This window comes from Vanellus vanellus (genome assembly GCF_965231255.1).
Source record: "Vanellus vanellus genome assembly, chromosome: Z".
Classification (NCBI taxonomy): Eukaryota; Metazoa; Chordata; class Aves; order Charadriiformes; family Charadriidae; genus Vanellus; species Vanellus vanellus.
In genome coordinates this window covers 30,976,790-30,996,410 of record NC_138908.1, presented here as the reverse complement: position 1 = coordinate 30,996,410, position 19,621 = coordinate 30,976,790, and the positions used below count along the sequence as shown (strand labels likewise).

Genomic DNA, 19,621 nt, shown 5'->3' with positions numbered 1-19,621 from the left:
ACAGTACTGCAGATGTGGCCTCACCAGTGCTGAGGAGAGGGGAAGGACCACCTCCCTTGACCTGCCGGCAACACCTCTCCTAATGCAGCCCAGGACACTGTTAATTTTTAAATCTGCTTTGGCATAATTATTTTCTAATAATAAGCATAATATTAGAGAGCTCCGAGAAGCTCAGACAAAAGTCTGGTCACCTATCCGGCTTTATTCTTACTATGGAAATAAATTACAGAACACTGTCTGCCTGTTATTTCCTCCTTTCTTCCTCACCCTTTTCCTCTTTACATTCAATTCCCTCCCAACATTCATTCTTCAGAAAAATTTAAAATCATGAAGAGCACAAGACAACAGTTCTATTCCTAGCTGCCCAATTAAAAGTCAGTAGGTTATTCACTTGCACATATTTACAGGCAGCAAATTATGTTCCACTTCACTCCATATAAATGTTTATCCTTAATGTTTATCAAAAGCCCTAGAAAAGACGTAGCATCTCTTTTGTTTCCAGTTCAGTTCAAAATTGTAATTTAATCTCTCGTTTAAGGAACAAAAGATACACTTATAAATTTCTGCCCATCAGTGGTTGAACTACCAGTACTTCTTTATCTACCAGTACTTTTTTTAGCTACCTGTACAAGTGGACTGCAAAATAGTCTTGATAAACTGGGGAAGCTGGAAAGATGGAAAACATGTAAAGAACTAAATGCAAGAAGGAATGAATTGTACTTACACAAGCAGAAAGATACCTAGTCAGCAACTTTTTGAAGAAGGGGGTTTATTGGTTAGAGTGATTAAATCAGACGACATGACTTCCAAAGTAGGCACAAGCAGACCAAGACTGTTCATCCTCCAGCAGGTCATGTAAAGCAAGCTCCAACCAAAAAGCCACTGAGGTTATCCCGACTACAAAGCCCAGTGGCCAAGATAATTTGACCTTCACAAAAGTTTGTTCTTTCTGCAAGGCTAACATGGTTAAATCGCTCCCAGACAACTCAGAGAACAGAGATTTCAGCTATGTTTGCAGTCATCCATGAAGATACAACTAAAAATGCTGAAAGGTAATTTTAATGACCTCTAGCAGTAACAGCACATATCACCCACCTAATTAAGCATGGAAGCTGCTTCTGAAAGTGCCTACCTCTTCCTACTAATGATAAAGCTTTCAAACCTAGGTGCTTTGAGTTGCACCTAAACTAATGTCCACAGAACAGTGAAGTAAAAACCTTAAAAGGACTTCATTTTCACATGGGTATCTCTTCATTCTGCCCTGGCCCTGCAAAGCTACAGTATGAGCACACACTTTCATGAGCAGCAAAACAGCAGCACAGAAGGTATCTCTGGGTGAAGAGCACTCAGTGCCTCAACACTGAACCAAACGCTATTTTCAAGGTGGCAGAAGAGGCAGCTGGGTATTATGAAACACTTTCATACACTAATAGAAACTGGTAGACTGCTGAGGAGGCTGTGAAATATAAGTTGTTGGAAACTTTTAAAAAAACCTTTAGCTCAGATGCGCCCTAAGCTTCTTGCCAGGGTATTTCCAATAGCTTGTTACGGACTTATTTGAGAACATCATATCGTGACTCAAAAAAGCAGCGATCCAGTCATGATGCGCGTTCACAAGAGATCATCTATATTCATATGGCCACAAGGATTGGTTGCCTATGTCGTCAGCCATACCTGTTGGCGAGATAAATATCAGGAATGCTTTGTTTACAGATTAATTTCTTTTAAAATGAAGATGTACTAGATGACATCTTGGGGCCCCTCCCTGCCACACGCTTTGCAATTTTTATTCAAAAACGGGAGGAGTTTTATCTCAGGACTAAAAGTAATCTCCTCTCTATGCATCAATAAGGTCTAGGTGACCTGCCAAAATTCAAGATCTGTAAGGTTATTGTGGTAAGAATAGTAACAGATAGTAGTCAGGTATTTTTCCATACGCTTTCATCTGCTTCACAGTTCAAAGCCCTTAGTTATCTCTTCCAATGTTAACGTTTCGTTCATGTTTTTTGTTTCTCCCTAGGTACTTTCCATGATCATATCAGGCTTCAGCATCTTGTCTGGTTTTGTTGCATTGTTTCTTTCTCGTATAAGCAAACACCCAGTTCAAAACATTATCAGTAACATCTCTTCATTTGTTATTTCAAGTTGCTGTATGGATGACTTTGCTTTTGTTTCGGAGGAAGACATGCCTTTAATTTTGAAAATTATTATTACCTAAGAAACATACTTTCCTAGAATAATTCCACCAGGGACTGTATAACAACTTTAAACAAGTGACAACATTTGAAACTCAGTGTTTAAACCAAAGTCAAATCACCATTATAAAAATTAATTTAAAATATTACAATAAGATTTTTTAGAACAGTAAAGCTTTTAAATATATAACTTATTAACCTATGTCACAGACAAGTGTGAAACAAATGACCTATAGAGTAAGAAGACCCTTAAAGAAATTGAGGGACTGAATATTTCACATGTAGACTAAAATGTTTCTGGCAATAGGAAAGAAGTCCTATAAAAGACAAAAAATCCTCAACACATTAATAATTTCAACCATAAATAGAGAGAGTACTAATTTCTTTATCCAAAACCTGGAATCCTTTTAGCTGCAAGGATAATGCTGCCTTTTTTTTTAAAGATTTGAAGAAAGCAGGTGATACTTAGATGCTTTTGCCGTGCCAGAAGCTGAAAGAAATCCTCTCTGGAAAGAAGTTCTGAAGCAAACATGTTCATATATGAACACATGTGCTACAGCTGTATTTACACAGAATCGTACATACATACTACAAGTGATTAAGTTTGTACAGGCTTGAACCTGCCTTGTGATAACCCTATGTACCAGTAAAAAGGACAGAAAGAGACATCTCTGATTTGTATGTAAGCAACCTACTTGGCAAAGACATGTCTCTTGTAATTTCTCTTAAGAACATTTTGATATTTATACTTTTGAGATTTAGAGCTTGTTACTGTCACTGATCATTTTTTTCCAATGTAACACTTGAGTGCTGATCAGATTCTGTAGTGTGTGTCACACAGCAGCTGAATACATTTCCTACTGTCAAGGCTCCTGCCCATGTTGGGGTCATGGACATAACAGTCCTGCGGCCTCCAGAGAATGCTTCTATCTGGGCTGATGCACAGCATCACAAATTCATCATTCTGCTGTCCCCGTACATGACTTAACTGTTGCAAGAACCATGCCTACCTATGAATAAACCTGTTCTTTTGAGCTGAAAAGCAAGTTAAGTATTGAAAATATTCCCTGGGAGACCAACTCAAGAAGAAAATACATAAGGGAGAAAATGCATTAAAAAGAAAAAGCAACCTTCCCACTGCCTCTGTGGGGAGAAATAAAAGTAGAAGTTTCTTAACATCCTGCCACAAAACTTTGGAGTCTTGACAGCTAAGAAGCACAGGAACCTGGAAGCCTTGTACGTCCAGAAACCTGGGAAGTTCTTACCCTGTGCAGATACTTGGCAGTGCAGCAGCTCCAAGCCTCAGGCAGGCAGGTAAACAAACTGCCAGAAAGCAGGTTAACATTATCCAACGTTCAGGGGCAATTGAAGTGTTGCATGGCGTTCTAATTCACGTTCTACATGCCAGTTTTAAAATATCCCAATGGTTTTATGTGGCTTTGCTAATTTTATCTGGCATTGCTAGTGTTCTTTTAGGCTTAAAAGCACTTGTTCATATGTTTTCTTTGATAGGACTAGATTAACTATAAATTTTTTAGAAATGTCAAACAAGCTTGACATCTTCCAACATTTTCTACAAATCGGGGTTTCAATTAAAAGAACACTGACAGAAATCAAATGAGATAAATCTATAACTGTTGGTGCATCACATAGAATACCCTGCTTTAAGTCAGGAGCAACACAAATACATTTTACAAGCTTAAAAGAAGACATAAATCTCATTAGCAGAAAAATTTGTTTATATTGAGAAGAAAAAACTAAAAGGTTCCTTTGCCTCTTGTTCAAAAAAATGTATAACTGTTGTTTTGAAATATACAGATAAGGCAAATTTTACCACATGCATCATGATTAAACTTTGACAGTCAACAACAAAGGAAAGTCACATCTACTGAAAATATGCTAATATCCTTCACACACAACAGAGAGGAATAGGGGTGAGCAAATTTTTGTCCAAGTATTCTGAGCTGTTAATGAGTCCTCATGCAATATAGCAAATGAAGTTCAGAGTTTGGTACCTAAACATGCTGAAATTGGACAAAAAAAGAGAAATAAAAGTTCTAAAATGAGGGATCTTCTTTCCTTAATTGCAGGAAAGATAGGCTAATCCCAACTGGACATAAAGAAAACTCTTTCAGGGTAAAGTTTTTGATATTGCTTTATTTTACTATGATTTCTATTCAAGAATCATACTAACTTCAGAGGTCTTACAGATAAATCAAAAATTCTGAGAGTCAAGGAGAAGGGAAGGTGCTTACAAAAAAGACTAAATGCGAGTTTTAAACTGTTCCCTGTTTCTTGGGATCTGGACTTAGATAACATATCTCTCAAAAATTAAAAAACTTGACAATATTTTAAAGATCACAGCTTGTTTACTATTGGATAATGCTTGCTTTAGTGTTTGTTTTAACATGCAAGTATTTGATTGAATTTTATCAAATTCAGTATAACTCACCCAAAATGCCTTTTGAAAGTCTTGAAGGAATGTATCTAAATTTAACAGCGTTGGCATACTTCAGACCTCTGAACTTTAACTTCAGAATCAGAGAATCATAGAATGGTTTAGGTTGGAAAGGACCTTGAAGATCATCGAGTTCCAACCCCCCTGCCATAGGCAGGGACACCTCCCACTAGACCAGGTTGACCAAGGCCATGTCCAGCCTGGCCTTGAACACCTCCAGGGATGGGGCCTCTCAACAACCTCTCTGGGTAACATGTTCCAGTGCCTTATCACCCTCAAAGTGAAAAACTTCTTCCTAATGTTTAATCTGAACCTGCCCTCTTCTAGTTTAAAGCCATTCCCCCTCATGCTATCGCTACATGCCCTAGTAAAAAGTCCTTCCCCAGCTCTCCTGTAGGCCCTCTTTAGGTACTGGAGGGCCACAATAAGATCTCCTTGGAGCCTTCTCTTCTCCAGGCTGAACAGCTCCAACTCTTTCAGCCTCTCCTCATAGGAGAGGTGCTCCAGCCCTTGGATCATCCTCGTGGCTCTCCTCTGGACACGCTCCAGCAGGTCCATGTCCGTCTTATGTTGGGGACTCCAGAGCTGGATGCAGTACTCCAGGTGGGGTCTCACGAAAATGGAGTAGAGAGGCAGAATCACCTCCTTTGACCTGCAGGCCACACTTTTGACGCAGCCCAGGATACGGTTGGCCTTCTGGACTGTGATCACACATTGCTGGCTCATGTTGAGTTTCTCTTCAATCAGCACCCCCAGGTGCTTCTCCTCAGGGCTGCTCTCCAGCCATTCCCAGCCGAGCCTGTATTTGTGCTTGGGATTGCCCCGACCCAGATGTAAGATGAAAGATGTAAGATGTAAGATGAAAAACAAATAATTAGTACTCAAAGTAACCATCAGGTCTCATGACACAGAAGTATGGTGTGTTGCTTCTCTCCTTACCTCCACTGCACTTCCTCGACCTCTGACAATGCAATGAGCATATACCCAACCTTTGGAAGGCAATGTAGTGACAGGGGACAGGAAGGGGACAAAATTAGGAGTGCAGCATGTCATTGGCCTCTCTATCCTTCTTACTGCCCCTTCCCCCATGTCCGTCCTCATCCATTCTTGCCCCCATTGTTAGAAGAAATCTAAGGCAAAAAAACCCCAACCTTTGCTTTTTTACTGGGTGAAAGACCTTCACTAAGCTACTTAAAGAAGAGAGCGCATGAGAGAAGTGACTTACTGCCATGCCTGAGCCCGTGCTGTCTAGGCAGACTGCTGCAGTCACAAATACGAAACTGCTATCACAAATACGAAACCCCTCTGCAGTCTGTTTTTAATTCCTCCAGCTAAGCAATTCTCCACTTTGCTGATTCCACAAGCTAATCAGGCACAAACTTTCCTGCCTTGGCATTCTGTAGCAATTGCAAAAGCAGCTCTTAAGTTCATTTCCCCAAGCTGTTATTTTTTCAGCTATCATGGATTACAGACACAGGGAAAGGCAGGAAGACATACTAACCACAAATTACTCCAGTCAGACCATGTTGGCTGGTCATCTTTGTACATCTTTGCATGGTCAGCTGACCTGAAAGCTTCCAGAATTCCTTTTGTGTTCAGTCAAAGTGAAGCTGACTACCTCATGTTAAAGCAATTTTCAGTGCTGTCGACACAGTGGCACCTGAGTGGACAGTGGGCTAGCCAAGATGGCTAATCCAAAATGGGATTACCTCAGCATGAATTAGTACTTCACTGACCACTAACACTCATGCATTAAGGGGACTGTTAACACTGTTGAGACAGGACTGTGAAGCTGTGATTAATCAATATCCCACTTATTAAGTGGTTAATGGACTAGTATACAATACAGGTTACTAAAGTTCGTTACGGTAAGTCCTTTAAAAAAAAATTGGCCACTGCAAACAGACATATCCTTGAAAAGTACTTTTTCAACACCCTGGCATGAAAGTTACATTTTGCAACAAGATCATTCCTATAGATATAAAAAGTTATTAAACTCCATCCAGCTGAAGCTTTTGGCAAGAAAATCCCTTTCAGAAACAAAAGCATAGTTATTTGCTCACATAATGCTGATTTGTTGTAAGTGTCTATACTTGCCTTGTTGTTACCACTTTCTTTTTTCTTTTATTACCAGGCTAGCATTTGAAGATATCTACATATTTACCTCCCTATTTTTAAGATAACCACTTAATAACATAGGCACACCCCATGCAGTTAGAAACTAAGAAAATGGCCAATTTGTCTGAAATGTTCATGGCTTACAGCTTAGAAACACCGCAAAATGACACATACAAAAAAGGTTTTCAGTCCATGCAGTACTGAATACATCAAATAAATGCAAATGTAATTACATTAAAATATCTTGATCAAGTCACTTTATTTGTTCCTCATTAACTTCATGAGGTTTATCAATCAAAGGGGTTGAATATGACAGATCTCATCTACATTTCATACGACAAGTTACCTGAATGAAAATAAAGGATTTTTTTTTGTTCAGAAACACTTTTCAGAAAACTGCCAAAGGCATGAGGCTCCAGCTGGAGTCAAAGGGCACTGCAGCTTCTTAGAACCTGTGAGAATCAAGTCCCAGGCAGTGCCACAATCGTCAAGTGTCACCAATTGGCCTTAATGGCCCTGACCAACAGTCACCTAGGATCTCCTCCCCTCCACCCAAAGGACCCAAGAGCTCTATTTAAGCTCAGGTCTGGGCAGCCAGCCCTACCTGAACTATGTTGCTCTGTTTTGTGGATGGACCTTGCTGCATCCTTGCCTTTAGTCTTATCTCTGGCCTCATCTCCTGTCTGGACTCACCGGATCGACCCTGGACCTGATTCATCCCTGTGCCTTGTCTGGAACTGCTGACAGCCCCTATGTTGAAGTACCCCAGACCCTGGTGTGTTCAGGTACAGCAGGACTGCCCTCTGGTCAGGAAGGTACTACTACCTGGGTTGTGGTCATCCTCAGGACCTGTTTTGTCCTCTAGTTTGTTGGGTAGCCCTTCTGTTGCTGCTTGGTGACACTGACTGCGTGAAATAGATCCACAGTAATACAAAGTAGGAGTTTTCTCTTCAGTCATCTCTCAGAGTAAGCTGCCTTGTGAAGGGGGAGAGGAGAATACCAGGAAAAAAGGGGAGCATAAAGAGAATGTCAAACATTGCTTCAAGCAAGCCTGAAATTCATGTGTGCCAGAAACTGTTATTAGCCATAAAAAAACACACCAACTCAATACAGGAGACTTAATACAAGAACAATTTGCTTTAGAATCACATTTACCAGGATCTAGGTAGAAGATGTTTGAGGAATGAGTCTCTTGCACCACAAAATTACTGTGGTTTCAGGATTGAGAAGAAATGGCCCAAACATGTGCAGAGAAGTACAAGTACCTGTATCTCTTAAGCACCTAAAATTCTTTTCTCCCTTGCCCATTGTAAGTTGGTTCTTGGGCTTTCAAGAGAGTTGCTTCCCCTCTTCATTTCCAAACAACAGAAAAGGAGCTAGCGATGAGAAAACTAAGAAAATGAGCAAAAGTTTTTGCTACTGAATTTAAAGAAATCAGTATTTTAGCATATAGCCCAGTTATACCAACTGCCAAAGTCTTTCTGAAAGTGGTGTTCCACGCCACTTTGTGGAAGAAGACACAATTTGTTAACACATAGGGACAAATTCAGAAATGGAAGTACAAGGAAGAACTGCTAGCAAGAAGAGGCCACAGTAACGAGCTGTTATATCAGCTAACATTGATAATACTATCTCCAGAGTCATCAGGTAAAATTTCTAATGCAATCAAAGTACAAAATAATGAAAGCACAAATAAGGGACAGATGTTCTCTGGCACACTCTTTAACTCTGTGATGGAAACATGAAAGCTCAGAAAACAGAGGCAAGTTGAAAACTATCTTAGGCACGCCTGAAGGCACAGAAGGCAAACACCCTGTTCTAATTCTTTGAAGGATGACTCCAGCAGCCCTTTCACCTAGAAGTTCAACAGGATAATAAAAAGACTGAATACTTCCAACTGGTAGCTACTCAAAACACCCTGCTTGGAAAGATTTATTTTTTTTAATTTTCTTTCAAATTAACTTTGGTCTCCCTAGCACATACCCACAAAGCAGAAGAAAACTGAATGGAAATGGTAGGCATCTAGCTCAGAGATGATTTCATAGAGCCAGTTTGTCATGTTTACTCATCATTGCAGTTTTAGTCAAGATCTTCATGTCTCAGATGCGATCCACGCTGTTTTAACACAGGCCAACATGCCAGAAAATTTTCCTGGTGATCACTGGAAGACTTTCTGCTAGAATCTTGTGTTATCCTACTCCAAGCCAAGATAAGATTACATAGAAGTACGTTTTTAATATTTGACTTCTCTTAAAAAACAGATTGGGATACTATGCTCTGCATTAGTAGTCTAGAACAACAATTATAAGAACAACCAAAATTAAGCCATGGAATGCCTATGTTAGGTAATTTGAAATCACCCATAACTGAAGTCATTTAAACTAGTGGTCAATAAAATATCTGTTTAAAGGACGTGTAAATGATGGCACTTCACACTAAGAAGAAGTCAGTTTCCTTCTCCATTCAGTTCATGTCCTATCAGAGCTTTCCCCATGTTTAAAGACACGGTCTTCTTGCATACCTTACACATGAGATTGCACCAGAATATCCTTTCTAAAGGATTTGTATTCAAATTCAAATCTTCATATGACTCTTATTTAAGGGGTGCTTTTGATCTTTCTCTACAAATTATTTGCTATCCTCAGGAGTCAAGTAAGGTAAGCGTTCCTTTGACAGCTCAGTGCCACTCCCTATACTTGATTAGCAATGCAGGAGCTGTGTAAGGAGAAAAATAAAAAACATTGGGTTGAGTCTGTTATAGCAAAACGTGAAACTGTTCCATATCATTACTGTATTTCACCTCATATGTATAAACTCACAACTAACATTAAAAAAAAAAAAAAGTGGGGTTTGTATTTGCACATTGCAATTGATTCTTAATTCAGTTCTTAATTGGTTCTTAATTCTTTAATGACAGTGAGACTGAACCCCAACTCTATCTTTGCAGGATCCAAAAAACTCACTGTTGTAAGCTTATTCCATCAGCAGTCAACAAATTTGTTCAAGGAGAGAGAAAATCTGAGTAATTCAATTTGCTTCTCTGGGGGGTTATGGCTAAATTTTGCTGGAGTACTAACACATTGGCATAATATATAGACAAATGGCTCCTAGTACAAACACAGTTTCATGAATTCAGGCAAAACTACAGATTTACCCATAGAGCTAATTAACAGACAATAATAAAGTGTTCTGTTGTGTTTCTTTTTTTTTAATGGTCTACAACATTAATAGTAAAGCTTTCTGTTAATAAAATTACATCTACCAGAGATGATATTTCTCTACATACTTGAAAGGCTGACACAAGTCTGTAGTGTTGACATGCTGCAATGAATGCCTCGAGACAAGACACTTCATGTAATGTAAGTATTTTAAATTAATGTCCTCATGGAACTACAGAATAAAGAAGCATTCAAAAATAGTATAAAAACGATTTTTCATTTCCTATGGATTTGAGTCCTAAATTTTCCGATGATCAAAAATGTCCATAATGTCCTGTCCCTACCACCACAACAACCTTAGTGTTTACCTCCTCAGGTCCCAGCAATAACCCTAGTATGACTACAGCACTCATTCCCCAAATCCCCAGGTGACATTATTAGTCAAGAGTTAGTTTTGTGTGGCTGTTTCAGCACTATAACTTGCTGACTGGCCACTCAGCCCTCCATTCCTGACTTGCTTATAACTGTTCTCATTTCAGATTTAAGATTTTAGACTTTGCTAGACATGATTCACAAATAAACTGTGGAAATTAATAGACATAATCATTTAGATATAATTATTTTATTTTAATGGGGATGCGGAATAGCGAGATGCAAAGAGTTGGGAATTGCATTTTCAAGGTATCTTTATTTTTATATAGATTTTCTAGATTATATGTTTCTATTTTTTAAAATATAGAAAAGGATTCAACAGGTACTAAGGAAGAATTCAATAGTGGGGGACAATCTGCAAGATAATCAGACTGTGAAGCAGTTTACTTTTTTCTTTATATTACAGCATTCTCTGACAATCTGAAAAGCTAGCTGTCTATTTTTAAGTCATAGACACTCTTTTCTTCTAGGAATTTCCATTTCACCTTTTTCTGCTGTAAAATTCAAAACTTCTGTTCCAGAAGAAAAGTCACTACTTCAATAAAAAATTGAAATAAATAGCTGACACTTCAAAATTTACACTATTATTTTCCCTGGGAAAAAACTTCATACACATAAAATACCGTACTGAAAACAACTTTTATTTTTGCCCCCAAATTGAAGTATTTCACTTTTTTTATGCTTATGCTACTAAAATAGCACAAGATAACTCCCTTAGGCATATTAGCCCAGTTCAGAGTTAATGCAAATATACATGCTGAACTATATTGTGTTAACTGGATATTAAAAGGCATAGCATGTCAAAATTATACTATCAAAACTACATGATTTTTACCCTACAGAAGCATTTAGTAACTAGAGTATATTTTTCTTCTCCAAGTTCCACCAGAAGAAAATTAAACTCCTTTATACTTCATTATCGGGTCATACCATACTCTCGGGCATCCAAATGTTTTCTGTTGAAGAGAAATTGAGCAGAATAATTACAGCACACTAAATAATTCAAGGTTCAGTGGTCTGTCTGTGGTATGAGTTTATGAGTTCTACATAACATCAAGAGTAAATTCCAGCTCTTCACAGGTAACAAGAGACTGATTAATGGGTAAATTTCTTGCTATACTTCTGGAGGTTTATTTCAGAAAAATAAATATCACTACATTTAAAAAATAAGAGTTCTAAGAGTTTTTTTAGACTTAGCCTTTGGAGTAGCCTTATAATGAAGGCTTATCACAATAAGAATTCACCACTTGCAAGTATGTGTTATGTTAGTAATTTTAATCTCATAATAACATAGAATTTTTCTCAGACAACTATTGCTTTATTCATTGGACACAGTAGCTTGTATTTACTTAACAGTTCAGTAGTTTGTGTTAAAATCATTGACCCATGCATGCAGAAAATGTCATATTCATTGCTGATATTAAGTAGTTAACATGAAGGAACATTATTAATTTTTTTTAGGAACCTTTTAAATCCTATGCTATTTACTTTAAAAAATATTAATAAATTTGCATACAACTCCATTGAATAAAAAAATTAAACTGTAGAGACCAGAAGTACTGAAGGTGAATTTAGCTCTCCTAACTTTAGTGGCAAGACCAGCTACCTAAACTGAGGCATTTAAGTGCCATTTGAGACTCGTGAGACTGGCAGCTATGACTCAAAAGCTTAGCACCTTCTGCATAGGCACCTGAAGGTCACACATTTGTTGCCAAGGAATCTAGAATAGCACTAGACCCCTAATCTTGGGCAACTGATTCAAGTCCAAGGTATAGACGATGCTTATGTATAAGCGCATTCTTACACTGCTGTTACAGTTAAATTGAGACTTTGTCAGTATAGCCAAGCAAGCAATTCAACTCATCCCAAATTAGACATCAGCATTTGGTCAGACTAGCAACTCTAAATTCCCTTAGTCATACCCAGGTCTTTTTTGGTGCAAGCTCCCATTATTAACAACGCTTATATCTAGACACCCATCTACCTCACAGATACCTATGAGCTGCATCTGGCTTAGAAAAATTTGTTAAATGTGTCTGATAATTTTTAAGGGTTCAGTTTTTCACCATTCCACTTAGCGTAGCATACAAAGCATGGCTCCCCATGTCTTAACCTGTAGTTTTTTGAATAACCACCAAATCAAGACTTTAAGAAAGTCTTAGTCTAAGGTTAGGCGTACAGCTTGCCTAAATCACCCAGTTTGGGGAGGAAGTAAGTGATTAATCCAGTATCACCAGGAATTCTGGCACAGGCAGGGATCAAATCCAATTCCAGTATTGCTTCACCCGAATTCTGTTACCCTTTCATTGTCTACTGAAATTTCTTGCCTCAGCTTATCCATTTTTATAACAAATGAGAAATTTACTGAAAAACAACTCATACACTATAGAAATTTCCTTCTTCCCTTGGGGAGGATGACAAGAAGTACATTAATGTTAACTTTACAAAAAAACTTGGATATGAGTACAGAGAATCGATATAATTTCTGTGCACAGTTGAGAGGACCAGGAATAACTCAGAGATCACAAAACCAGTTTTCCTTTGAAACTAAGTATTTCAGAGTATCAGAGTCTTTATGTTAAAACCTTGCTCATCATTTCTCTTCTTTGGGATTAGCAGCATTGATAACATCTAAAGCATAAAATTCTTCCTTCCTGTTCTCATGACTAATGTCTTTGGTGATGTGCTTGTCATTAGTCACCTTAGTAAATGCAATCTCCTGCTCACTTGCCCGTCTGATTTTCAGCTCACAGTGCAGTATATTTAAAATACATCTCTCATCCACAGGCCATTCTGTATTCATCTTCCTTTTGTGCTCTATCAATTACCTATCACCTATTGCCTTTCCTTTCACTCTCATCAGTATACCCAGAGCTTTTCATAGATCTGACTCTGAGTATTTTTGTTCTCATTTCTTGTCACGTCTGCACTACGTGGCAGAATGTCTCCCCTTCTGCTTTCTTTCTACCTTCTTCAAAGTAATCCTTGCAAAGAGGAGTATCTTTCAACCTCTATCTTCTTTCAAATCAACATGTTAAATCTACATCTTACTTAAAACTCACAGTCTTTCCCATTATTCATTATTTATGCATTTATGTAGCAGTTAACAATACCAAACTGTAGTCAACGAAATAACTCTACAGTGTTCCTTTTACATTACTTTAAGCACAGGTTACTGTAGCATTTAATTTACTTATTATTTATTAATCATAAATTAAGTTACCCATTAAGTTACCTTCACCTGAGAAAAGCAAGCTAAAATTCTGTTTTCTCACAAAACATCTTTCTGGAAGAAGTGATGCTTACCAGCTGAAAGATTAAATACTTCTGTCTTCCTGTCAATGTACCCCTATATAGGGTACAACATATACAGATACCTCCATTGCACCTTACAAGTAAGGAACAATACTGCATCAAGAAAAAACTATCAGCCTCCTGCCACTATTGCCTTTAAAGAGCCATGAAATCTATTTGCAATCTAGTTTTTCACTATTTAATATGCTTGAATTTATTTCCAATGGATGTCTAGACTGCACTCATATAACAAAGCTGTGTCTATATTCTTAATCTAATCAGGCCTCAGTCTGAGTGGTAAAACACAAAAATAACAGTACTAGAGCCAGCTGAGAATACAACTCAACTCTCCAAGTATGTATTCTCCTCTATTCCTTTGGAGTAAAACCAAATGAGTTAGACTACATTAAAAACTTTACCCTAACAATTAGTCAAAACCATAGAGTTTTGAGCTAAACTGACTGCCTCTGCAGCTGGAGCTGACAAAGACTGCTCAAGATTTAACATAGCTTGACTGTGCAACAACCTAAAGGAAAGATGTCCCAGTAATAAGGAGCATTCTTAGTATTGAAAAGTGATGTAAGAAGCTGTTGCCTGCCACTTGTAAATGTGTTTGTTGCTACCTCAGCCCATCTTTTTCCCCGATCCTCCCATGCAATTCTCAGTGCATATGGGACCAGATGAAACAGAGTTCATATGATTCCCAGAGTTTTAAGGCAAGAGCTAAAAAGCCTTTTTCAAATTACAGGAAAAAATTAGCATGAAGCTGAACTTTGGCTTGAGTCAAATGGTCAGAATTAAATTGTTATTACTCCTTCTCCTTGGTTTCAGGGGCAGAAAAAACCCAGAATATATTGAACTTTTCCTGTTAAGATTAGTGGGGCATTGGTACAAAATCTACCTTCAAAAGCTCTGGTTGAATCAAGTCTTTTCTCTCAGCAACAAAGTACCAATTCTCCGACTGCATGATGTGGAACATATGCCAAAGAGCCTGAGAAATTGATGATCTATTGTTTCCGTTACTATCCTTCTGCAGTCATTTTTTCAAACATTGAGGAAGGCAGTGTGCACTGTGATTTAGAGTGATTTCCGAGTTTCCGAGTTTGCAGAACAGAAATCTGTATCACATTTAGTGTGGAGGGAAAGGTCTCGTAATAACACAATAATTTGAGGAATCTATTTGCAGCACTTGAATTACATCTGTTGAGTTCTTTATTTCCTACCTATTTTTCTCGCTTTCCTACCACCTAACAGAAGAGCAATGGCATATGTGATACACTGCAGCCTTGTTGTTGTCCTCCTCTGGTGAGAGGGCAGGTTTGTCCCTTAATGAGTCATTGGTGCTGTGGTTTAATCAGAGTGTGGGCCTCCTGGGCTTGCCAGAAACAATACATTCCTCAATTTGATTGCCTGGAAACTGTGTTCTTCATTATCGGTACAGATCATCCTTCCAGCTCCTCTGCAGCTGTTGCTTCTTCACCCATAAGTTTCCATTCACACTTCATTGATACCAATTTTCTTGCTTTTGTCAGAAGCCTCTAAAACAGGCTAAGGAGATCCTTAGACATGAAGAGGAAGACTTGGGCAGAAGAGGGGAAGAGGCTGACAGGAGTTTCTTGCTGAGGTGACCTGGGTTAGCTAAGAAACCCACCAAAGTTAGACAAAGCATGCTTTGCAGGAAAAATGCCTTGGTTCAAAATAAGTTACAAGATTCGGAAGATGATGTCTGGACAAATTTAGGTGATTTGCTTAATGTATGAAGTGTTTAAACCATAACTATCACATGTATTTCCAATATTTAAACATTTTAAATTGTCGTATCAAACTGCCTCTGCCATAGAAAGAAAAGCTGTATAGTACAGAATGATTTACAGGCTGAAAGAGTGACTGATACTCAGAGCAGGAGAGAAAAGGAAAGAAGGGGGAAAAGGGGGGGGGGGGGGGGGAGAAAGAGAAGAAGCTGTATAGACTGGCAGCAAAGGAGAATGGTTGAGGATTTAGCAAAACAGCCAACAGGGCCAATGGGATAGGTACAGGCTAAATGAAATAGGATATAAGTGTTTTAGAGAAGCAAAGGTCTGTCAGGGCTGTTACACTCTGAGTGTGGAAGCACAAACAGTGGCCGGAGGACCTGTAGAGCAGAAATTGTGAGACGTTGTCTGGATGTAGTAAGGGAGTATACTAGAAAAAACTGAGTAACGAGTTGGTTTTACTATTCAGGCTTTACTATTCTGTTCAGGGTTTCTGCTAACACTTCTGCTAGACAGTCTCAAGAAGGTTAGCATATCCTTTCCCCTCCACGCTATTCGTAAAACTCAAGATGAGTCTAGAAGAAGTATCCTTTGGTATATAAATTTTTTCTTTGTCCAGAGAAGGAATACATACCTGACTGACTCAAGTGCACAAATGACACCTCAGACTGGCTTGGTATCTAAAGACAATGGCAACAAGGGCTACATTTTCAGCTTTCAGATCTCACAATTAAGATGAACCATTTGGGGGAGGAAAAAGATTTGAATATCAAGTGCCAACTGGATGGATGCGAAATACATTCTTGCAGATATTGCAGTAATTGCAGTAATTCGCTGGAGCACTAGTCAAGGTAACACGCTGGAGTACTAGCCCAGTAGATGAGGCAAACAATAGGATGGGGTGTGGAACGTGACAAGAGGCAAGATTATTCTGGTGTGATATTGGCAACAGGCAGACAGAGGAGTTCATACTGTAAACTACCAGTACTTACAGTCTTATGATTTTAGAAAGTTCAGAATTGTTCAAAAGCACATTCATATCCTGTAAAAAAGTGCATTAACTACAGGCTACAGTTTTATAATAAGTACCTTCTGATACTTTGTCACAATGCACAATGTAATGAATTCAAATTGTTTGAGGCCAACACAAGGGCTGAAAACATGTCACTCGTAAAACAACCTCAGCTTCTCACAGTCCACCTAACTCCAGACTCAGCTGCACTAAAAGACAGGAACACGACATTACGCACCTCACCAAGGGCAACAGCAGTGGATGCCTTTAGATGGCAGGGAGCCATCTGTGCATTGAAGTCCTTGGGGCGAGACCTCAGCAGCAGCGGAATCAGCACCCTGTCCAAGCACGGCTGCTTCTTGCCAGTGGCATCCCATCTTTGCCAGTGGCAAGAAGACATTCACATGAACACTGATCCACAGCCATGGCCCCAACCCCCAGTTCCCAGGTGGACTGAACCGGTCCTGAAGGTGTTTCCCAGACCCCGGCTAGTTGCAGTGCTGGTGACCCCAGCTAAAACCGCTCCGGAGGCCTGGTGGTGTGTGAGCCCGGGCAGAGGGGAGGCCTGGGCCCCCGCGGTCGCGACAGGGCCTGGACGCCGAGCCCTGCTCCACACCTCAGCGCAGAGCAGAGTGCCCGGGACCAGCGGCGACAACCAACTTCCCGGGGCCGAAATACTACAAGTAATGAGGTGACAGCCCGTCGGGGAGGGGGGTGTGTGTTACCTCCCCGCCCCGGTGCGTCCCACCGCCCGAGCGGGGAACGGGCTCTCGCTTTGCCGCCTCCCCGCCGCGGAGAGGGCCATCCCGGGGCGAGGCTGCCTGCGCTCGGCCGCCGCCTTACCCAGGAGCCAACCTCCCCGGTTGCCGCCGCGGCCCGGGGGTGTGTGTGTGTGTGTGTGTGAGGCAGCAGATAGCGCCTTATGCAACCGGATCAGGGAGCAGCAGCCGCAGCCGCCCCGCCAGCAACTCAGTGCCGTCCGTGAGTCCCGGGGGCGGGAGGACTGGGGTCTCGCCTCGGCCGTGCGTGGTGAGGGCAGGAGCTCCCGCCCTACCTGCCCTCGCCTCTCCCGCCGGGGCGTGCCGTCCCGCAGGTGCGGGGCCCGCCACAGCCAGGCAGGGGAAGGGGGGGGGAGGGGGGCTGTGACGGGCGGGAGGCTCCGGGCGGCGGCCGTGCCGGGGCTGAGGCGAGCGGCGGGGCCGAGCTGTGCGGCTGGCGGTCGCCGTCGGCTGCTGGGCTCCCCCTGCCCCGCTGCTGCCTGAGCGGGAGGTGGTGCGGACTTTCCAGGGCGGCGGCGCGCCTCTCTGGAGGAAGAGAGGGCGGGAAAAGCCTCAGCCCTTCACTGGCTTTCCCCTCAGGCTCCGCAGCCTGAGCCTCCCCACGTCCCGGCTCCCTGTGACAAGCCGCCTGGCTGTAGGGAGATGAGTGGCTGGGACGACCTTTATCCACTGCCAATGCTGCCCTCCTGGGTACCGGGCGCTGCCGCCGGCATCGTCTCCTTACACCTCATCCAGAAGCTCCTCTTCCCCTACTTCTGGGCTGACCTGAGGTACCTCCTGAAAGTGTTGATGTACGGGCTGACAGTGGAGATGTACCGGCTGCAAGGCAGGATCGTCACCGTCCTGGACAAGTTTGTGAAGCTGGCCGAGAAGCAGCCCCACAAGCCGTTCCTCATCTATGAAGGGAAGGTGCACACCTACCGAGACGTGGACAGGAGGAGTAACAGGATAGCGCGGGTCTTCCTACACCACGGGGCTCTGAAGAAGGGTGACACGGTAGCCTTGCTGATGGGTAACGAGCCAGACTTCATCCATGTGTGGTTCGGACTGGCCAAGCTGGGCTGCGTGGTGGCTTTCCTCAACTTCAATGTCCGCTCCAAATCTCTCCTGCACTGTGTCAGCAGCTGTGAGCCCAAGATACTGGTTGTGGGAGCAGGTAGAGTATGCACCTGATTCGTACATCTAAAGTTTTTAATGTCACATCACCCCGGTGTATGTCTCTCCAGCTCCTTTGTTGAAAATCCGGTTTTCAGATGTTCACAGTATGAAAGAAACTTAGGGCTAGTAGGAGCTTCATGAGATCATAAAGTTTAAGCCTCTCAGGCAGAATCAGGTATATCCATGCTTTGGGGACAGCCATTTAACTTTTTCTTAAAAAATGTGCGTTGCGGAAAAGTTTGCAATATCAACATACAGCCTGTTCCAGGTGTTTAATAGCTTTTGTAGTTGCTTGATGTGTCTTAGAAAATATTAAAATGATCTACTAATTTCCCATTCATTATAAATCGTCGATTTTAATCCTATTTGAGTCATGTACTTTCTTATCCTGTACTATCTCCGCATCTTTCTAGTGATCAAAACCACTGCGAACTAGAAGGTCTAAGCTCAGACTGTACAACCTCTGCTGTACAAGTGTTTGAAGAGGTATGGTACTCTTCCAGGGACTGAAATTGAGAGGCTTTTTCTACAGGTGTAGCACATAGGAGGTTGATTTGTAATATCCAGCTTACTGTTGGTGTTGGATTGTAGAAGAAATTGCTGTGTTTGAATAGGAGATAATAGTGTCTGTTATGTAAGTTTCCAAAGTATTAAATTTTTGTTAAGTGCTTCAAAAGACTTTAAAATCTTAATGTAGGGCTATTATGCATTCTGTATTCAAATTGGGCTTCAATTATAGAGATGTATAAACTGAAAACAGATCCAAAACCTAAACTTGCCTGAGCATTTATGATCAAATGCAAGTGAATCTGCAATGCTAAAAGATCACAAAGAACCTTGTCATTTGATTGGTGGTGGGTATTTTAAAATAGTAAATATATAATGTTTTCCTGCCTCTCTAAAATTACTATTTCAAGTCTACTCTGCCTTATTTCTATTTCACAACTTCTTGCCTTATTCCTATTACACAGGTTGTGAGGTTTTGCATCCATGACAAATGGATGCAAATGATGGAATTTCCTTCCATGTGTTCTCTGCTGCTGCCAATTTGTGCTTTCAAAAATGTATTTAAGATTTTTCCCTTGCGTATTTTTAATTTTAAATTTTGTCATTCTGATTGTGTATGGTATGCTGGTTTAAGAATGCTTGGTAATTAAAACAAGCTAATGAAACAAAAGCCAATTTAAGTATAATCCAAAAACACAGCTTCTGAATTGACAGTTTTTAATTTTACCTTCTTACTTAATAATAATAAAAAAAAAAAAT

At 40.6% G+C, this 19,621-nt stretch overlaps 1 protein-coding gene across 1 annotated transcript in view; it reads left to right on the top strand.

Annotated features, from left to right (window-relative positions):
• Positions 1-17,839: 17,839 nt before the first annotated feature.
• Positions 17,840-19,621, top strand: part of LOC309683213 (long-chain fatty acid transport protein 6-like) — a gene marked incomplete at its 5' end in the record, with an annotated part of 43,404 nt that continues 41,622 nt past the window's right edge. The window contains one exon of the mRNA XM_082497425.1: positions 17,840-18,353. Within this exon, the coding sequence (XP_082353551.1) occupies positions 17,840-18,353 (514 nt within the window). The remainder of the gene's footprint in view (positions 18,354-19,621) is intronic.